The sequence below is a fragment of the Peromyscus maniculatus genome, chromosome 9 (assembly GCF_049852395.1).
Source record: "Peromyscus maniculatus bairdii isolate BWxNUB_F1_BW_parent chromosome 9, HU_Pman_BW_mat_3.1, whole genome shotgun sequence".
Classification (NCBI taxonomy): Eukaryota; Metazoa; Chordata; class Mammalia; order Rodentia; family Cricetidae; genus Peromyscus; species Peromyscus maniculatus.
Window position 1 is genome coordinate 26,678,152 of NC_134860.1, and position 22,573 is coordinate 26,700,724.

General features: G+C 43.4%; 1 protein-coding gene across 12 annotated transcripts in view; it reads left to right on the top strand.

Moving 5' to 3' along the window:
* Cadps (calcium dependent secretion activator) overlaps positions 1–22,573 on the top strand; it is a 440,161-nt gene that overhangs the window by 388,249 nt on the left and 29,339 nt on the right. For all 12 annotated transcript variants that reach the window (XM_076544508.1, XM_076544497.1, XM_076544503.1 and 9 more), the window contains 2 exons: positions 6,149–6,181; positions 12,679–12,786. In XM_076544508.1, coding sequence (XP_076400623.1) covers positions 6,149–6,181; positions 12,679–12,786 — 141 coding nt within the window. The remainder of the gene's footprint in view (positions 1–6,148; positions 6,182–12,678; positions 12,787–22,573) is intronic.

A 22,573-nucleotide genomic window follows, 5' to 3' on the forward strand; every position in this document is an offset into this window, starting at 1 on the left:
GAAGGCGGCAAAGAGTTCTTACAAAGTCCAACAGGCAGGGGTGGAGTTCACTCACACACATGGGGAGTAAATCACTCCCTTGATTTGTTTTAAGAGACCATGGGGAGAAAGGAAAGCCTAGGCACTAACTAATGCGGTCATCTGCCTTCAGATTTCCTTTTTCTTCCATCTTTGAGTCTTGCCCACCAGATTTCTGTTTGAAAAAAAAAGAGAGTGAGAGTGAGAGAGAGAAAAAAAAAAACCTAATCCACTTTTTTTTGTCTGTGCATTGATTTAATAGTATCAAACCCTGAGGTCCTCATGGCCTGCACCTGGGTTGCTTTTTCCCCTAATGAAGCAGAAGTGGTTTAAGCCCCTGCCGGGCTCCCTGTCAAAGCTACACAATGATTAACTCAGGTCCCCTTATTAGGAATGGGCTGAAGAAAATCCTTAGTCATCAGCATTGGTGAGTGTTCAATGAAAAGATTACCTTGGGCACCTGAAAAATAATGGAAGTGCTCAATAGAGGAACCATTAAGCCCGTCTACACACACTAAGTCAGGTGGAGCGTTGAGGTAATTAGCTGGGACATGGAAGGCAAAGAAACACTTTGGACCTTCTGCCCTGCCCGAGTCAGTCCTATGATTATTTAAACTCCTATGTATTTCCTGGAGAAGCATACACAGATGCGCACGCGCGCGCGCGCGCACGCACACACACACACACACACACACACACACACACACACACACACACACAGAGGTTTTAAAAATTATTTGGGAAAAATACAGCTGAACAACAGATCCAAAATGTAACTTCTGTAACTTCAGGTCTTATTGGTTCTTCTCTTAGCCTTAGGGTTTTCAGCTGGATAATGGGAATGTTAATAGGGCCCCGTTCAGAAGATTCATGTAGGGATCAAATACAGTATGCAGTAACTTAAACTTACTGGTCAACACTAAACACTCAAAATTAGACTTTAACCTACAGTTATCAGTTGTTAGACGGCCTGCATTGCTGAGTACTGGAGAGACTGTGTGTTTGGACATCACTAAAGGAGACCAGGAGTCAGGAGCATGTGGCTTAGCATCACAGCTCCTGCTGTGGCCTTTGGTCTACAGTGACCTTCCTTGCAGGCTGTGAAAGGATGGACACCACCCTCACTTCTACAGCCTCCCTTGATTTCCATCTCCTTTTCTAGCCTCACTTCCCAGAACTGGCTCTGCCTAGGGCCCAGGGCCAGAGGGCTAAGGAATACTGCCAGAGAAGGGGACAGTGACATCCCATGAGAAAGGCTGGTCAGAAAATCAAGTTCCAGAATTGTAGGGCCAGATAAAGCCAAACTTTCTACCTCTCCTTTAAGGGCGAGTGAAGCCCTGCTCAAAAGTGATGCACACCTGTATCTGAAGGCAAGTCCTTCTTGCCTGTCTCCCATACCAACATGTGCGTGGGTTCCAGGAAAAGGACAATAGTTTCACAAAGCACATAACTGGGGCAGGAGCCTAAGAAAACACCTGGAGAACTTGGAAATACTTAGATAGGCTTTAAGGAGGAACAGGATCCTGCTTGGATCCTTCATCCTGGGAATCAGTTCAGATAATTGATGGCACCCCAGCTTCCTTTTTATAGCGAGAAATTGCCACCATTTACAGTGCCGAGTGAAGCTACCCCCAGCAGAGTGAGGAGCATGGGGGCCCCCCCAGGACTGGCCCTCTCCGGCAAGCCACTGTTCCCAGCAGGCCCAGGAACAATAGCTGTTCTTACTACTATTAACGTGATTGGATGGACTTGGCTGGATCATCTCATTCAGTCTTTGGCGTCCCTTTGAGTAATGTTATTATTGCCCCATTTACAAAGGAAGCTCAAAGGTACCAAGATAGAAAATGGGCTAAAAGCCAGACTTCTAACCCAGCCAGTCCTGAAGCCATACTCTGGGACACTGGGAAGGCTTCTTTTCAAGTTGAAAAAGAAAAGATATTAAATATATACACACTCGTACTCTTACACACACACACACACACACACACACACACACACACACGCTCACTTTTGATAACCACTGATGAAAAATTCCTTGAAGAAAGAAGTTTGTTTTGGAGGGAAATCTCTTTTCTCCATCAAAGAATATATATCATATATCACGGACAAAAGACTTGGCTAGACTGGGGGAGCTGTCATTCATTTGATCCAGAGGCAGTTGCTGGTTCATTCTTGGACAATCGTATGTTTTGTGTGTGTATGTATTCACTGGAGCTTGCACACCGAGGGTTTCAGGTGAAGGCCAGAGGACAACCTCGGATGTTCTTACTTGGGCACTATCTACCTTATTTTGAGATAAAGTCTCGTCATCAGTTGGCCTGGAACTCATTGGTTGGCTAGGCTTGCTGACCAGTGAGGCCCAGAGGTCCCTCTGTCCCCCCTCTTTTTGACATGGGTTGTGGTGATCAAACTCAGCTCTTTGTGCTTGCAAGGCAAAAACTTTACCAAGTCGTCTCCAAAGCCAGCATCCTTGGATTCTGTGCAGATGACTCCAAAGTCCTAGGGGTTGGGAAGATCTGCTCATGCTTTTCTCCCCAAAGTGCAACTGTCTAAAGGTGTGGTGCTGAAAGACCGTGCTACTGGCTTTACACAGGGGAGGGACTCTGGGGGCAGAGTCTAGATCCTGCTCCTGTTCCTTCTCAACCTTGACTTGGAAAAGAGAGAAGGGGATTGAGGAGAAGAAGGAAGGGGAGTTGTTGACCATTTCCTACCTCATGAAGAGGCTAGAATGAGAGAAGGGAACAGCCTGGAGGCGCCCCTTAGCCTGGTAAATTGACAGGTCTGCAGCATTTTTCCTAGTGAGAGGGAGGATGACTCCCCGAGATGACCGGTCTCTGCTGGGACTGTGCTTGCTGGCATGCCTTCTAGAGCCCCAGAATTTTCTTCACTCACCCTGATTTAGTGTCTTCAAACTGCCATAATGAAGCTCCATCCTGCATGGATTCTCTTTCATCAACTACAAAAAAGTTCTAGATTTGAATACTTGCCCAAGCAAGTTGTCTTCTGTTTCACTTTCCTTCTAGACTTTCTAGACTTCTACCTCCAGTCTCCCTTTATCTTTACCTTTAACATCTTAAAGGTTAATGGCCAGAACCCTAAATGATAATCTGTCTCCTTCCAAATAACAATAGAAGTACAATCCCCCCTACACACACACACACACACACACACACACACACACACACACACACACAGGCTATTTTTTCTGTTTTAATGGGGATGAGGAAAAATCAGTACAATCTGGTGGATGGCCAGGGAAAGAATAAGTCAAACCGGGTAATGGTGGCACACCTTTAATCCCAGCACTTGGGAGGCAGAGGCAGGCAGATCTCTGTGAGTTCGAGGCCAGCCTGGGCTACCAAGCGAGTTCCAGGAAAGGCACAAAGCTACACAGGGAAACCCTGTCTTGAAAAAACAAAACAAACAAACAAAGAATAAGTTAAGCTAGGAGGTGATGGCACACCTTTAATCCCAGCACTCGGGAGGTAGAGGAAGGTGGATCTCTATGAGTTCAAATCCAGTCTGGTCTTCAGAGCACATTCCAGGACAGGCAGGACTACACAGTGAAATCCTGTCTAAAAAGCAAACAAAAAACAATAAGCCAAGAGCGGAGGAGACTGATGACCTTAGCTCATCCCCCAGAACCCATGTGAAAGCCAGGTTCAGCAACATCCTCCTATGGTCCCATACTGGAAAGCCACAGACAAGAGAGTTCCTGGGGCTTACCTGCCAGTCAGTCTAGGCAGATTGTTGAGCTCCGGGGTCAGTGAGGGACCCTGTCTCAAAAGGCAATTAAGTGGAGAGGGATCAACAAAGACCCCTAGTGCTAACCTCTGGCCTGTTCACGTGTACATGCGCGCACACACACACAAACTGGGCTGGACTGGAGGCTGGTGCAAGTATAAAGGTACATGAAGTTTTCATTCATGTCACAAGCTTGCCTCGTCTTCCCAAAGGAACAGAATTTGACTGGTGTCACTCTCTAGATTGGAACTGTGTGTTAGTGGTAATGGAGAGTAGGCGTGTTTAAAGGTTGATCATTTCAGCTGTGGCAAAACTCCTACCAACTGCCTGCCAAGCATCCACTTGCCAGAGCAAAGGAGGTGATTTCTCACTGAGAACAGTGCTTTTGCCAGCACCCGCTCTGACCACTGATGCTTCAACTCCTAGGGCTTTCTCTTCCCTGAGCACTGAGAAGATGGGAAATTCCAGAGGGGTAGCCTGGGCTCATAGCACTGCATGTACATCTGGTTTCACTGCCTTATGGCTGAGAACATGGACACATAAATCCCTTAAACCTGAGCCCATCAGGGTAATTTACAAAGTAGAAAATATCATCTAGTAATTCGGAGGTATTATTGTACATGAGGAAAATGGGGGGTGGGGGGAGCAAACTACCTTTTCGCCTGATTTGTTAGATTTTGGAATAGGATTGGAATGGACAGATTTAGAGAAGGGAATCACTTTATGGAAGTCTCTTTATGGACCAATAGACGTTTCTTCTCCCGGCAGCCTTTACCAAGATTCAGCTCTAACCACTACTGTGCTGATCACCGCTGTGTTTCAGTCACATCTGTTGAGTGCCTATTTCTCAGCCTCCCTGAAGTGGGCACTGCTTCCTTCCCTCCAGAGTTCTTTTCCAAGCCAGGAAGCAGTTTAATGGGGACAGCTGAGCAAGGCTGAGTTAGTCTTTGTTCCCGTGACATTTTGTAGACGTCAGACATTGATTAATATATATATACCAAATTATAATTGCAGCTGGTGTCACTCAAGGCAAAGGGGTGTGCTCCCAGGGAGTCATCTAGGTGCTCAGACCTTACTACAGACAGGAACGTGCATTGCCGCCGCTCAGCAGCTGATGGATGTGTGAGCCCCCACTTTAACCTTTACCACACATAGTCTTGTGTTTCCTCAGTGATCAGATGAGCAGTCCTACAGAGCAGGCAGTTGTCACTCTGTTCCAGAACTCTGGAGGCCAGCCTAGGGGACTTGGCAGCTTCCCCTATGGCAAAAGCAACTTCTGACCCTCGAGGTGGACCTCTTTCTACCCCAGACATGCTCCTTGGGATTATCCTCAAACTCACCTGGGTGTAGATTTCCCAAGCACCTGGAACTCACCCAGGTTTGTTTATCAGTACTTTACTCCACTTGGTTTTATGCTTATGACAGCCCTAGACTCTGTGTGGATTCATGTCATGTCAGCAAGTGAACCGGTCATGGTTAGTATCTCCCTCTGTTTAGGCTCAGAGAGGCGAAGTCACCAGCATGTCACGCGGTTTGCATATGGTAGCACTGGATTTGAACCCAGGTCTGAGCCCACACTCCTGTTCCAGCACTATACTCTGTCCCTCAAAAATGAATTTCATAACCATTCGCTACACTTTTCTTTTTTTTTTTTCTTTTCTTTTTTTTTTTTTGGTTTTTCGAGACAGGGTTTCTCTGTGTAGCTTTGCGCCTTCCCTGGAACTCACTTGGTAGCCCAGGCTGGCCTCGAACTCACAGAGATCTGCCTGCCTCTGCCTCCCGAGTGCTGGGATTAAAGGCGTGCGCCGCCACCACTGCCCGGCTATGTCGCTACACTTTTCATATGGGTTTTTAGTGCCTAAACCCAAGGAGCATATATCGACATATATAGGGGCAGCCCTGAAAGTTCTGCTTGAAACCCTGTGGAAAACCATGCATGTCTTTCTAGCCTGAGGGACTCACCACATTCCTTCTACTTCAAAATCTGAACTCTCAGATACCAGGTGCAGAAGAATTCAGGACAACGTGCAGCCAAATTATGAAAACTCAAGGTACCAGGAATACCGACACTCTGGATTACTAACTTAAACTTGAGAGCCCTGAGAGCCGCTGCCAGGTTGGACAGTCACCTGTCCCTTCTTAAAGGCAGGGAGGGAAATGCTAAACTCCTCTACCAGCTCTAGAACCTGAACCTGTAAAACTGCTCACTCTCCCTGAAACAGTGGTCATAGCTTGAAAAAATATTGGAGGATTTTGCATTCTAGTCCCTTTTTGGTTTTCCTGGTCAGCTCTGTGGACTGACATATCATCTGAACTCAGATAACGACTGAGCTGTAAACGGGCAACACAAACACTCGCCTTATGTTGTACTCTCTCTCCTCCTCAGGTGAAGGCAGCTTCCAAGTATGTGGACGTGCCTGTGAGTATCTGAACATCCATCACTACGTGTGTTTTAGTTGATTTTTCTGTTTTCCATGGGGTTTTGTTTTTTGGCTTACTTGTTTTGGTTTTTGGAGACAGGGTCGCTCTCTGTACTTCTAGGTGACCTAGAACTCCCTGTGTAGAGCAGGCTGACTCGGAACTTGCAGAGAGCCTCCTGCATCCATGCTGGGATTAAAAGCACACACCATATTTGGGCTTTGCTTTCCCTCCTGAGTATCTGAGCATTGTGTTTTGTTTGACTGCATCTGTTTCTGTGCTTTGCTTTCATGGTGGGTGCTGACTTCACGCCTTGCCCCTAAGCTCTGTATTTCTAATGTGGACCACCAGAGACCAAGACTAGGCCTGTGTTTCCCAATGAGGAGGAGGCACGGTTCCTGTGTCGGGAAGGAAGGGCCGGTGTGAGGGTTGACCCAGTCCCCTCTTGCTTTTGTTCGCCTGGCTCCCTGGCACTCACAGTCCTTCTGCTTCTCCTGCACACACACCTTATGGCCCTGAGTTGGAAATCTCAACAAGGGTTCCAGTATTTTTTGATTTAAACAAATAAATTCTGAATTTGTTCATTTGGGGGTCAATCTGCAATTGTTTTAAGGAAAACTTACAAAACTGTTCGTAATTAGTGCTAACCTCATTAATGAAGAGAGCCCTCAAAGTTCACAGAGAAGGCTCTTGAAGTTGCCCAAAATTTACATTTAAATTGAGGTTAAGTACTACACATGAATGCTAAAGTGTGGGATTACCTGAGATAAATCAGAAGACATTTATAGACGGACTTTGCCCTGCCTATTAGCAAAATAAAATTGGAGAGATTTTTAAATATATTCCAATAAAGGGGGGGAAGGAAATGATGCTGTTTCTTCATTTCTAACAAAAGAGGTGTGAGTCTATTATAAAATATTAAATTTAGGAGCTTATCTCAACAGTCGCTGAGGGGCTGGCACTGAGCGGTTCTCATTCTGAACGTGGTTAAGTACCCTCCTTGTTCAAATACTTATTTGTGAAAATTTGTTTTTTTCTAAAAGGATTTATATTAACATTTAAATTCATTTCCCCAGGAAGCTAAGTGTGTAATGGTTTATTGCCTTATTTCTCAAAGGAAGACAAAAATGGAAAATTGGAGTGAATGTTACATTAACATGCATTTTGTTTGTTTAATGAAAGAATGTACAATCAATAATTATGTTTGAATTTATACAATACTTCTCATCAAGGGACCCCACTCCTCCTGTAGGCAGAAGAATGGAGAAGAGAAAAGGCCCACAGAAGCACAACAAGGAGAGAAATAAAGCAATTTACTCTTTAAGCTCCAAAGTTAAAAACTCTCCCTTTATGTGGAGTCTCTGGCCATGCTTCTCCATCTTTAAAATGGAGACCCCTCACACCTGGGTGTGCTGCATACATAAATAGTGCTACTCGTGTGGAACTCACACAGCCCCACCTGGCCCTCACTAGATATTCATGCAGCATACAGCAAAGGGCCTTTCAGGGTGTGATGATGCCCAGAGCAAAGGATGCATGGATCTGCTGCCTTAGCCCTGCCCACCGATGGGCTTTCTGAGTGTCAGTAGCAGACATGCTGAGCTCCTGAGCAGAGATCTGTTGTCTGTAGCTGTTCGGTGCAGAGAGGCAATCAGATAGCAACACTATTCAGGCAAGGTCCAATAGATAAAGAGATTGGATTTAGCATCAATATCAAACCACATGAGAGCAGCATTTTAGAAAAGTCAGAAAGGACTCACTATTGTCGATCTTTTATGCCTCAGCCTAACAATTCCCACAGGCCAGGTCCAGCTTTATTCTGAAGATGGGGTAAAATGGACTCAATACTAGTGAGAGTTCTCTGTGATCAGTAATCGTGAAGACACTTGTAGATTGATGGTGCTATATTAGGAACTTGAGGATAGAGAAGAACAAAAATGACCTGGCAGAGTTTCCCTTTCCAAAGGGACTGAAGAAAAGGACACAGCATGGTCCCCAATATGGTTTGTCTACCATTGATGACACAGAGTGTGATCGTAACCACTGCAGCCAAGTGTTCTGAAGCAACCACCAAATGCCCAGCCTTGTTTTAAGCCTTTTAACATTTAATCTTTGTAACTTCCATTTCAGAGATGGGAAAATTGAAATGGAGGCTCACTTGTCAAGGAGGGCCAGGCAGATGAGAGCAATAATGCTCATACTTCACACCGTGTTCTTAAATACTCTGTCACACTACAGGATGAGTCTAGTTAATGCATAGACACATGCTTGGATAGTTGAGTGATTATTCTACCATTAAAAAAGAACATAATTAGTAAACCAAACTCATGATTGTACCAGTTGTTTATGACTTAGAACAATGCTACACTTTAAAAGTAAATTGATGAAATGTATACTTTAATAGTCAGTAACAGTATACTAAGTATTACAGAAAATAACTAATTCCATAATATTGATGCCACACAATACACATATGTATATATAGTATTTACATATAGTAAATAATCATTGACTTTTGAAGATGGTCCTGTAAGAGGCTGTCATTCATTTCATCCTGTTCAATAGAAGAGGAAATTGAGGTACCTAGAAGGTTAAATAGTATGCCCAAGGTCACCTGGGCAGGTAGGCAAGGAGGAGTCAGGAGTGCTGGTTAATAGTAGAGCCCATCTGCTCTAGTTCCAAGAGACAATGTGCACAAAATCAGCCTTCCAGTAGTATTTGTACTTTGGAAACTGGAAAGCAGTACAAATAAAGGGGTTGGTAGGTAGGTTGGTAGGTTGGATGGATGGGTGCATAGGTTTGGGGCTTTTTTGAAGAACCAGTTCACTGGCATACCACACTTACCTATTTTAGTCACTGGTGGCCATACCAAGATGTATAGCAGTAAGACATGGCAAAACTTTGGGCATTGTTTGAATATATTATCTTAAATTTCCAACGCTTGTCCCCAGAGGTTCGAATTTTAGTAGCCCTTGGGTGGAGCCTTTAAAATCTCTTTCTAAAATGTCTTTCCCATTCTTCTATAAAAATATGAAAACCAGTGGGCTAAATCAATAGTTACTGACCTGAAACACCTAGAGAGTTTGGGTTTTGGGGTTTTGTTTTCATAAGTGATTTTCCTGGGTCACTTGGCAGACAAATTAAAACAGATTCTGTGGAACCAGGCATCCATTTCCATAAAGCTTTCTAGAGCCTTTTTCATTTGCTTTTAACCCTGAATGTGTTCACCTTAAGTCATGCCTTGCTCTGAATTCTTTATGTTGGACTGTGAGGTTTCAGACACAGTTTGTTTAGTCCCATGTGCTGACCATGAGTTCATTATCACGGAGATTTTCCTCTCAGTCCCACTAGCAGAAAGAGACACTAGTCCCCATAATTCAGCACATTTCTATTTCTTAAATCTAGAGTTTAACCCTTCTTTGGCATTCATACTAAAAGCTTGCTTAATGTGCCAAAAACTGGAGTTTGTATTCCCTGCCTATGTGGTAGGGACAAGCTGAGATGAGAATGTCAGATTTTGCCTGGTCCACAGGGCACCTTACTTCTAAATTATGTCTTCCACATGTGGTAGAGTCCGCTCTGCAGTTATTTTTGCGTATATGTTTAGATGCTTTCCAAAGTCTGTGTTGTATTCTGTCAGTCTGTCCTAGCCATATCTAAAGCCATCACCCAAAGGCTGATCCTACCATGAAGAGACAGTGCTGACGTCAGTTGTTCAGTCGGGTATGCTTTTCAGCTTGTAACAAACACACATCAGTTTTCTTATTTATCAGTGGGTTTGATCTCAGCTGTTCTCATAGGAAGTCTACTTACAATGTATCACGCATCCTTCCTGCCCTTTGTACCCCTGCTATTTTAAATGATGTCCTGGTTGTAACTGAATCTTTTCTAAGTAACTCAGTGTTCACCAGGATGACTGCCTGTCTTCTCCTTGCAAGGTCTCCTGGTGTAGGAACAGCTCCCCCTTTTCCCGTGAATACCAACAGTTGATAAGCATAAGTGTCTGATGTGGCTGTCCGTCCTACCAGAATAGGACTCTCTCATTAGCACACTATTCTCAGACATTCCCTTCTTCCCTCTTCTCTATTCCCAGTCCATCAAGAGATGGAAGCCAGACTTGTCTGAATCAGGTGTGATACTCACATCAAAGGAAGGCTCTGGTGAGCAGGAGAAAGAGAACTAATTGTGCAGAGACCTCATTTGTGTCTGTCTCCATCAAGTCTCCTTTTCCTTTCTGAGTCTAAAGTAGATGCTAATAGTAAGATTTAATATCAAGGAGAGGGGATCATAGTAGTTCCGATTTGTATTGCAATGCATGGCTTTCAAGACATTTTTCTCTACACTGTTATAGCTGCCTGCCATGATCCTTGAAGGTCAGATAGGAGATATTAATCCCACTCTGGCTCTGTCACTAAGGCCAGGATGTTCAAATGATTGCAGAGCTCCAACATGGGATGGAGTAATAATCCTACAGTGGAATGAAGAGCTCAAAAAGGGAGGTGACTAGAGGTCTGGTCATTCATTCATAAATTTTTTCATCCAGCAAATAATTACTGAGTACCTGGCATCATCCCTGTGTACTAAGAATCAGAGTTCTGCTCTTCATGGAGCTTATGTTCTAGGAGGAAAAGGCCGATAAAACTCCAAAATTAATACATGACACCGTATCAACTCTTGGTAAATGGTGTGCTGATAGATAAATTCATAAGTCAATAAGCCTGGTGGTGGTGGTGGTGCACACCTTTAATCTTAGCACTTAGGAGGCAGAGACAGGTGGATCTCTGAGTTCAAGGCTAGACTGGTCTACAGAGTGAGTTCCAAGATAACCAGAGCTACATAGAGAAATCCTGTCTCAAAAAAGAAAAGAAAAGAAATCAATTTGATTTTTTAAAATCATGAGTTTTTACACCTCAAATGCATGTCCTTTTAAGGAAATGGGCTTTACCGAAAGGAAGGAATGCTGAGGATATCAGCATTGCAAAGCCCTGTTCCTAACACGATAACTTACCAAGAGGTTTGCCCAGTCTGACTTGACTTCATCTTACCTCTGAGATGGACCCAGGAAAAAGGCTAGATTGCAAGTATCCCAGGGAAGACAGCAAACAATAATAATAAATTTCCCAGGTTCCCCGGGCAAGGATCCCCATCCGTACTAAGAATGTCTTTTGATGTACAGCTGTCAGAGAGAGGAGAATGTAGAATGAGCGCCAATTACTCCCATCTCATTGGAGAACTGCTATTGTTTCGTATCACAAAACTGGTACAGTTATGGGACCATCATGGAAACTGCTCTATCCACTTGCTGAAAATTGCTTGGGAAGTGTAACATTTGATACTGTGGCTTTGGGGTGTCTCTCATTGTTTTTCAAATTAATACCTTGTCATTGTTTCAGCATGTGTGAAGAAATGTTACCAGCATCCCGGGGGCCAAGCATTGGCCCTTTGCTTGATAATTGTAAGCTTTGTATCAGGGGGAAAAAATACAGTCCTACTGTTTCCAAACCTTCCTCATTTTCACCCTGGAAATTACACGGAAGTGTTAACTAACTTCAATTTGCAGTGCCTGACAGGCACGGCTTAGAGCGAAATGATACTTTGTGATCTAAGGTAAATCACAGTAATGAAAACTAATCTTTTTAGTTATTAGCAAACATACAACTCTACTGTCGAAATTTAAGAGGTTTATGGCAGCTCTCCTAATGACCCGCATTACAGTGTTTTAATGGGTCTCTTTGGAGATCACTTTGATTTCTGACATCTCAAGCAGTGCACATTCTGTTTGGGATTTGTTTTTTTTTTTCTTTTTTATATCTTATTTTTTCACAATAAATCATTTCCTAACTTCTGGATGAGCCACCTGCCTACCTTTCCAGAAAATCTAATTAATTTAACAACCAACCCCCTTTTCCCTGACTTTCTTTCCATTCATTCATTCATTCATTCATTCATTCATCTTTTTCTATCCCTAGATTTCCAGGCTGCATTGGAAGGCAAGGACAAATGGCTGAGGGTCTTTTCTGAGCAAAGTGCACACAAATACTCATCAGATATTCTCAGGCTGAACTCCCCTTGAGAGGGTCTTGAATTGAAGGGACTAGTCGTTGAAGCAGGATTTCTGAAGTACTTTCTCTATTTTGTTTTACAGAGAGAAAGGAGGAAAATAGTAGAAGATAATTAGTTTTGGGTGTTTTTGTTTGTTTGTTTTTAACTGTAGTCTAAAGCAAAGCTAGAGAATGCCACTGGGTGATCCAGAATTTTGGCCATCAGCTAAGCTAAGGGGGAAAAAAAGATAGTGTAAAAGACTCTATAACATTCTATTCCTGTCTTCTAAAAAGCACGAGGATCTAATATCAATTCCTGCCAGTCCAGAACTGAAGAACGTATTCATAACAGCAGCGCAAGTGTGCAGGGGACCTGGGGAGAGGAAAGGGCCGTGGGCAGACAGTAATCCACTGAGGTTTGAAAAGTCCTTTTTCATATCTTTCTGTTTCTTTGCAGAAACCCGGCATGGATGTGGCCGACGCCTATGTGACTTTCGTCCGCCACTCTCAGGATGTCCTTCGTGATAAGGTCAATGAGGAGATGTATATAGAAAGGTTATTTGATGTAAGTAAATGCCTTCTCCTCCTTGCAGCCCAAGGAGGAGACCCTCCAAAATGTGACAAAATGAGAGACGGGGGATAAGTCACATTTTGAGAAAATGGATTGGTCCTGATTCAGAGAAAAGCTCTTCCTCTCCCTCTCTCTGCCTTAGGCTCTTAACTGTCGTGTCTGTTCTGAACCCACTCCTGGTGTGGTTGTGTCTGAGTCCCAGTCTGTGTAGTATGTGGACAGCACACAGCCTCCCGGCAAGCAGGCGTTTTCTGCATGGAGCTGGTGAGGCAGATTCCTTGAACTGGCAAAGACCTTCTTCCGTCCCTGTCCTCCTCCTTGCAATCTGGCCGTGTGTAAGGGACGTGTTCCCACTGGGGATGCTGAGGCCAGCAGCCCATCCTAGGGGAGGTGACTCCTTGATGCCAGCTGTGGCATGCAGATGTGCAGTAAATGTCACATTACTATGTCTTTCAACATGTTGGGACTTCTGCAAGACTAGACATCCTCCACCCCGGGTGTTGTCTAAGGCTTATATGTGAGTCGCTTGGTCAGTTTCTCTTGTAATCCATGGTGCCTCCTGTCTATCCACCTACCTCAGTAGAAGTAGGTAAATTCAGTGAAAGCCACATCAACCCAAACCAAAACAGAAAATGCAGGCTTCTAAGGAAGACTTAGTACCACTGCAAAGTAAGCCACTGAAGTCAAAAGGAATCTGCGGTGGTCTCAAACTGTCTGCCTGTCTGAAACCAAAGCAGATAGAATTAGTTCATGTGCCCAGGTACATTGCTTCTCCATTCCCGGACCTCCCTGTGGAGACCCGGCCAGAGTGCCTTGGGGCTGGTGTCCTGCTCTCCCTGCCGCCGCCGCCGCCGCCGCTGTCACTGTGCAGACTGCCTCTGCCCGGTGAAACGTGAGCTCCTCCTCTCCAGGTTGTTGTGTTTTTAGTGCCAGCCCGAACACTAATGTTTTGCTCAACTGTGGAACCCTTGTTTCTGTATTTGTCCTGTAATTGTGTTCAGCAGTTTACGCTGTGTTTTGTGTGTTTTTGTCCCGTAGCTAAATGAGCTCACTGTTGGCACTGCTTTCAGATTCTGCAGCTTCCGACTCTCTGCGCTTTGTCTTCCAGCTCATTGGCTTTCCCAGTGTGTCCAAAAGCCTCCTTTCTGTCCCTCTTTTCCTTCTTCCTTTTCCCATCACCTCTGTTCTCTGCTCCCCACCCCTCTCCCCTGCATCACTTCCTTCGACAAAACCCTTGTTACTTTTTAATTCCCACTCGTCCTCTCTCAGATTAAAATGGAACTTATCTCTCATGTCAAATGTTTTATCACATTATATCAAGTGGCATGAATTAGAATCAAATAATCTTCCTGTGTACATCTTCTAGCATGACCCACATCCACCGAGAATGCCTCATACATGCATAAAGCTCGCCAGTGGGGCCTCCCCATCTCTGCATGCGTGCCTCTATGAAAGTCCTGAGCCCAGTTTGTTTGGGGCACTGTTGCCCATCCAATAGGCATTGAAAACAGACGGGCAGCATCCTCAGGTCTATGCCTAGGGTGTGGATTCTGCCCATCTCCACTGAATTCAGTTCCAAACTACAAATTTTCAAGAAGCTTGTGGATTGCTCTTTTCAATGCCTGGGTTGCCTGGTTTTCTTCTTTGATCGGTATCTTCTGGTTTTTAGTTTTGTGATGTGATGTGATGTGATGTGGTGTGGTGTGGTGTGGTGTGTGTGTGTGTGTGTGTGTGTGTGTGTGTGTGTGTGTGTGTGTGTTGTGTATATGTGTGTTGCGTGTTTGTGTGTGTGTTGTGTGTATGTGTTATTTGTATGTATGTGTGTACATGTGTGTGTGTGTTCCTGTATGAATGTGTGTGCTAATAACCTATGATCCCTGAAACGTTAAAACATCTAGTACTGAATTTGATGCTTAATCTGTGATTAGCCTGTCTCTTCATGGACAAATAATCCACCCTTCTCACTTCTTTTTTTAAATTACAAGTGCAAGGAGAAAACTTTGTGTGAAGGTATTGCTGTTGAAGGCTGGGAGGCAAATGGTCATTTGAGTGGCTCTTTGTAAGGGAATTGCAACCAAATCTTCACTTGGAAGTTCAAAGGGAGCCTTGCCTGGCATAGAGGGGAAACAGACTTGTCTAACTAGAAGAACCCAAGCACATTCCAGCCCTCTGGGCTTTAATGTGAATCAATAATTAAAAGAAACCTTCCTAGGAACATACTTTGCAAAAGCAAGCTCTGTCTCTGGTTGTATGTTGGGGGGTGGTCCTTTCAAAAATTCACAAGCACATCCAGCCTCATGTAATAGTCCACTGAGCCAGCGTCGATGACACAGTGAACCTCCAAGGAGCCGCCCCCATACACACAGTTCAGTTTCACATTGCCCCCATTTTCTTTTCCCAGCAGTCTTCACTTCCCTCTTCGGAGCATGTGATTTTACCATTCTAACCATGATAACCATTCTTTGTCCAACCTCCTAGGGACCAAAAAAAAAATCACCTTTTAAAAGCTTGTTTAGATATGAGTTTCTTGGCCACTTTATTACTCTCCAAACAAAACCTGGTCCCCTAATTTACGGAATTCATTGGTGCTAGGCAACCTAACTGATGTGATACAAAAATAAATAAATAAATAATATAAAACTTATAGAGTTGTTGAATCTGTCATGGATTTAAAACATTTGTCATTTAAAAACCCAGAGCTTCCCAAAAGCTTCATTACCATGCAGCTTCAGTAATTTAATTCAGTACTTACTGTTTTTCTATAATCTAGGAGCAAATCATCAGATTACCAACATGTTTGATTATTTTCGGCTTCTGTTTCCTCAAGCATGGTGTTTATTTCTTTTGCATTCATGCTCTGTAAAACTCTTGTGTCCAGTGAGCTAAACTGGGAATATCGAGGCAGAGGGGTCCTGTGAACGCTGCCATTCCCCAGTTCTTACTGCAGTGAACCTGACTCTTTTGACCCCACACTCTAATGATGGAGGTCCTGGGCCAGCTTCCTAAACAATTGGCAGAAATCTATTGAGAAATACTTGTTGATCTGAGTGATTTCTCTCCCAAATTGTTGCATTTTGATAAATGGCAGAAATGAATAATAGAAAATTAGCATTTTGAATGAAGAAAAAGCTGTGTATCTCTGAGATTGTTTGCCGTTCGGGGTTGCTGGTTCTGACTGCCCTGTCATTCTCTGGTCCTCTGGTCCTGCCGGCATCTGTCATTTCAGAGGCACGGCCTGGAGTTTTTGTTGTTTTAGCCGTGTTTCAAGTCTTAGCTTTCTTTGCATGGTCGATCCCTTGAGTTCTTGCCGTTTTTGTATTGTGTCTTCCCCTGGCTGCTCTGCCTGCACTCTGGCAGGAAGGCGGGACGGCTTTCCTTGTGTTTGTCTGTAAGAATTCTGGGGTCTTATTTTGTTTTAACAAGGTCCTCTCCGGTGATTTCTGGGCTGGTTTTCTCTCTGCCTCATCACTGTACTTTTGGCTGGAAGAGGGTTCTTGTGGGAGATTATCAGCATAGCATTTGGGGCTCTATATTTGATACTCTGCATTTTGTATCTATTTTATTATGTAACTTAAAAACAGATTTTCCAAATTCATCTCCACTTTTTTTTTTTTAAATCAGGCATTCTGTAGGTTTTTTTTTTTTTTTTTTTTAGGAAATGCATTTAGACATAATATTGCTTAAGCAGATATTTACATTTTTTCAGTCAAAGTTTCCCTGTTTATTAACATGTTTGGTTTATATAGTCCTTCTATAAAATACCAACAGTGCTTGTTTAATAATATACCTTTAAAAGGGACTTCATCAATCCAAGCAATGTTCTGATGAGAGAGGAATCCCTGAGCCATTCCCATGGTATTTTAGATGTACAAATGAACGCTTTATCTGCCTTTTTTATCTTTCAGAGAAAAAAATGAAGCACAATTATAATGTTTTCACTTGCCGAAAATAAGATTTTAATATTTAGGAACAAAATATCTAGACATTTAAATCAAGTGAACATCATGGTATGTATCACAGTGAATTTAAGGCATATCAGTGGAGCTGAATTTTAAAGGAAGATCACATCGCTCTGAGACTTGAGTGGAAGCTTTGCCTCCTTGTCGGTTACCGATGCTTTATGAAAACACGGATTGCAATAAGCTCCGTGTTCTGAAAGCAGGGCTAAGGACGGGAGCACGAAGAGAGAAATAGCTTGAGGAGAGTGATTTCCAATTGGAGTGTTCGTAAATCATGCAGATGGCATTTCTTTTCCTCCTTCTCTGGTGATTAATTCAACATCTCCCTCAAAACAAAACAAAACCAAAAAAAAAATGAAAGCTCTCTGAAATTAGACACCAGGTCACCAAGAGAAGCACCTAAGAGTTCAAGGTCTGAACAAAAATTAATTTATTTTCTTTCCTCCTTGTACTTCTTGAAGACACAGACTGAGAAGAAAATCAGGATTAAAAGAGATGTGCTTAGGGTGGGTTCATCTGCTTAAACCTCACAGGCTCAGGGAGGAATGATTAAAAAGCCATCTCAAACTTGGACGGAGTCCACACTGGTGGTAATGCCGCGCTGGCTCCAGCCTTCCTCCGCGGGCCCCACGTCACTGTGACCCAGGCCCGGGGAACATTTGACTAGAGATGATACATGGATTATCTAGGTCAATTATACACTTAATCTGCCTTCTGGAGGATTAAGCATTTACAGATAGACTCTGCATTTGGCTTCTCCCTGGCAGTTATCAGATCAGGAAAAGGCCCCTTACCACACAGCCTTGTAAGAGCTTAATCAGGCGGTGTGGACAGATTCAGAGGGATATGCCGCCTGGCATTCGCTGCCTTGCACAGATTTCGATTTGCTGTTCCATTTTCAAACCGAGTATTTGTTCACTTTATGTGGCAGCACAATAATTGGGTGTGAATATTTCCCTCTAAAGCGGTAATTTGAAATGTGAACCCTCTGCCTATTAAAATATGCTTGCTGGATTATATATAAATCTACTGAAAACCTTGTTTTAAGAGCCTTATTAAATTATAAGGGCCTGTATGTGTGAATATATATCAATCAAAATAGGAACCATGCCGCTCCAGGAAGTACGGACTGAAGACGGGCTACAATGTTATGTTCCTAAATCCATAAGGTATGCCACCAACTGCCAGATGAAGGAAATCGCTTCCAAGTAGGCATGGGGGAGAGGTGGGACACATTCGCCAGTTCAATAGGCAGCAGTTTTCAGCTCTGAACAGAGAACATCAAGGTGTGTGACCTTCTAGACACTGGGGGATAAGTTCTCTCTGCTGTTAGCAATAGCCACCATGGTGCCCTGCACGGCAGTTACAGTGCCGTGACCAGAGGCCCTGCCCTGGCCCTTCAGACCTGCTCCGCAAGACTTTAGATGAGGTACTTAATGTCTCAGAGCCTTCCTTTAGGTAACGGGGTGATAAAAGCAGAAGCTTCCTCGGGCACTGTTAGGCGAGTGAGATGCCATGTCCATGTGCAGCATCCGGATCTAAGGAAGCATTTGGTAAGTGATAGCTCCCACCCTCATTATTTTCATCTTCAATATTGAAATGGAAACCCTTTTCTTGGATGGTCTGTCTTGCTAAACAAAACTCCATACCTGTTCTGAGGTTTGTAAGCGCCTCCCTGTTGCTTAAGATGTTAACGTCAAGCTTGCTTATATTCCTTGTTGTATAGTAGCCTGGTTATTTCTTACTTTGCTAAAACATATTTCAGAAGCAGGCAGAATACTGATAATCAAGAATGATGCTCAGAAGTTAGCCAGAGTGGGACAGAGGCCTCAGGGTTTCCTCTCTAAGCTCAATGCCCCTCTCTGTAAACAAACTGGCTTCCTAGAATTGTACCAGTTTAAAATTCAAGTTCTTCCTAGTGCCAGGCTTTGAACTAGAGCCTTGAACTTGCTAAGTGCTCTTCCACTGAGCTGCACCCCCAGACTTGAGCACACTTTCTCATCATGTCGGTAGCACGGTCGGTCTCTCGGTACCCCTTGTTCACTCAGGTGGTTCAGACTTGAGCTGATGTTCACCCCATCAACAGAATTGGGGTGAAGTAGTAGCACTAAACCAGCCTTCCAGCCTTCAGGAAGATTCTTCTAGCAGAGAAGGGAAGAAGTAATGAATACCTAGTTGTTAGAATGCAGTATGTATACACTGTAAACATTTAGAAAACATGGTTAAGGAAAACTAAGAACACTGGGATGTTATGTTCCCAAAACCCAGAGATGGTCAGCTGAATATTCTCCTTTTCGGTTTTTTCCTAGTTACATTCATTGTGTGCATTTTTCCCAAAAGAAGTCATCAAAAATTGCTTTGTTTAAGTTAAAGATCTCTGAGTTCCATGACAATAAGTGTTCCCCTAATATGCTGTCTGTATTCAGAATTCCTCCCTTGTCCCCCAATATTCTTTGTAAGAAGTTTGTGCGAACCGGGCTCCAATGCCAACACCATGTGCGGGCAAGGCTGCGTGTGATGTCACATACATTTCTTTTCAACCAGCACTGGCCCTCTTTCCATGCTCCCGACTTGGTAGAGGGACCACTGTGCCAATTGCTCTGCAGACTGGAGGAGTTTATTACCGTCTAAACATAGAACTGATTTGTTGAGGGGGAAAAAAATCAAGCTGAATTCAACCAAGTAGTTCTCTTAAGCATAATTAGTAACTTAGCAGAAACCGGGGTTTTTTTAAAGCTGTTCTCTGCATATGAGAGAATCTCTGAAGCCAGTTTTAAGGGGGTGGGGAGGCTGAGCTGCAAGAGCGGCACAAGGGCCATGGCACAAGTCAGCCAGGCGTTGAGCACTGGGCTGCATTTGATGGAACACATGCCTACATCTGGGCTGGACGGATGAATCTGAGGTCATGGCCTGGTAATTCTGTGGTGCAGGGATCAGCATGAGTGTATGCACCCATGTGTGGAGGCCGGAGGTTGGTGTCTGATGTCTCCCGCAATGGCTCACCTCTTCTTCTTTAAGACATGGTCTCTGCTGCAGTCAAGCTGCAGCAGTCCAATTCAGCAAGACTGCTAGCCTGTGAGCCTCGGGGATTCTTCTCCTTCTGACTCCCGACCTTTGGAATGACAGGCACAAATCACTCACACCACATGCAGTTTTTAATGTGCCTTCTGGGGTCCAACACCCTTGCGCAATGGCAACTTCTTTACCGATTGAGCCTTCTTCCTGTCCCATGGTCTAGTTCTTCTTAAGTCATTATGACTACTCCCACGAAGTATGGAACTGGTGAATTTGATGTCGGTAAGTCTATACCATTAGGAAGGTTTCGTAGTTAACTCTCAGATTTTCTTTGAGGTTACCAGTCTGAAATGAAGCCTCCACGTCAGCCTGATGTTGCTCTTTTCCATACTTTTCAGGTCACATTTAATTCGAACTGTGACCTTATCTCTTTTTATCCTCAATTACACACCCATTTGCTGGGTCACCCTTCATGTCCTATGTGATTATATATGTCCAAACTGCAAAATAGATGCATGACCCAGCCAAGGAAGGAGACACAGTTGACTCTTCCACTAGTTGTAGATTCTGGTGTTTGCAACATGACCTGAGCCATGCATTAGGGACTTGGAAGAGATACATTTTCCAGGAAGGATGCAGGAGTGGGCAGAGAGTAGGGAAGGAGAAGAAGTTGCACACGCCTCTCTCCTTGATTAGTAATTAATTTTGCCTCTTACACAAAACATACAACAGGTGTGTTGTATGTGAATATTTGTAAATAAACATGTACTATATATTAAGTAAAAAACAGAATGTGTACATGTGTATATACATATTATATATTTATCTTTAAGGGAGTGAGTTATCATAGCTAAAAAACTGTACTAAGCACACATGTTTAAATTATAAAAAAAAAGATCTCAATTCATCTTCAAAAAGTCTATCCTCCCAGCCATCCTCCCAGTCCCAGTCACACAGTAACTTCAGGCTTTCTTTACCTCCCATTATGTACATCTGCTTTGCACAGATTTGCTTGTGTTCCTGCCCTTCTTGCAATATGTGTAGTTTTAACCAGGTCTTTAGCCAATGGAATAAACCTCTACTGGTAGATGATTCCTTTTTTTTTTTTTAAGATGATAGAAGTAAGCTCTACTAAGATGAAAGGGAAAGGAGAACGTAGGAGGATGTTCTGATAGCTCTAGTCCCTATTGCAATTAATTCCTTATTCAAATATAAGTTCTCTCTTACTCTGTGACCTCCACAATACACAATAACAATAAAACAAAAGTCATTGATTCCTTTGAAATTGGATTCATAGGTATAGAACGTTATTTCTCAGTGTTGGGGATAGAGCCCAGAGCCTTGTGTATGTGAGGCATGCACTCTACCACTAACTACACCCCAGTCCTTAAGATATATTTCTTTCCCAAGAGGACACGGGCATTCTTCTTTCCATGCTGGGTGGCTTGAGGTTTCAGCAGGCTTGTACATAGAAAAGATAGAGGAACACTAATCGATTCAGATTAATTATGTAAAATGGGAGATCTTTCTCCAAAAGGAATTGAGTGTTGATGGTTTCTTTGCTGGCATCCTGACAGATTTACTTCGCAGTAGCATATCTTGAAATAGGACTTCTAGATCTAGCTACTTCCTTCCAAGGCCATCCATTGAAATAAATCTTATTTACTGTAGGGCAAATAAATCTTCTATAAACCCAGTCTTTAATTTTCTCTGGAGCCCGTGTGCTACAAAGAGTTTAGCTGATTGTCTTAATGAGAACAGCTTTCTCTATTCCAGGAGACATTTGGTGAAGACAGTTAATTTGCTTTCTTTTCCAGAGGAGAATGTTCCATTAATCATCCTAAGAAGCCAGGCTGGTTGCTCTGTTACATTAAGGTCACAGTATCCGTGTTAACACGACCTGCACAACACTTTTGTATCTTAGAAAAGGTTTCTCTCATTTTCTTATGGCAAACTTGTGGCATGGAGGCTGTAAGTACATTCCTAAGCATGCTACTCATGCCCAAGTGTACACAGATAGGCATATACATGCACACACAGGACACAGAGTAACCAAGGCACATTCTGTGGAACAAATATCATCGCATTCTGTGGAAGTAGACAAGATATAGTAAGTTAATATTTCCCACTGAATAACCAGTGAATTCTTTTTCTCCCTGCCAGGCCACGTAAAGGCTAAGGCTCGTGTCTCAAGGTTTTACTATCAGGCCCCAAGTGAGCAACATTGCTCAAAGCTTGTTGTAGATTTTGTTATTCCTTGTTTACTTGGGGGTTGTCTGGGGATTTTTGTGAGGCAGGCTCTTCCTGTATTGCCCTGGCTGGCCTGGAACTTGCCTGGACCAGGATGGCCTCTAAGTTTCAGCAATTCTTCTGCCTTTGCCTTCTAAATTCTGGGATTATAGACCACAGGCATGAGCCACCACACCAGCTCTCTAATTTTATCCTTAATGATAGAATATGAAACATCATCTCTAGGTTCTTGGCATTCAGAGTATAGTCAGTGATCTCCAGCCTCAGCACCACTGGGACATTGGAGAAGCTGCTTGATTTCAGCCTTAAACCCAGCTGCACTCAACCAGTATCCTCTGTTTTCAAATACAAACCAAAGTTCAAAAGATATTAAGTAAACCTAGTGATTTCCAAACTTATTTTCCCTCACCTCCTAGGAAGAAGCAAATTTTATACCAATGGTAGAGTACTCCACCTAGCATGCATGCATCTCACACACACACAATACAACAAGTTTAAAAAAATGTAACTTTGCATAGGGACACACACACACACACACACACACACACACACACACA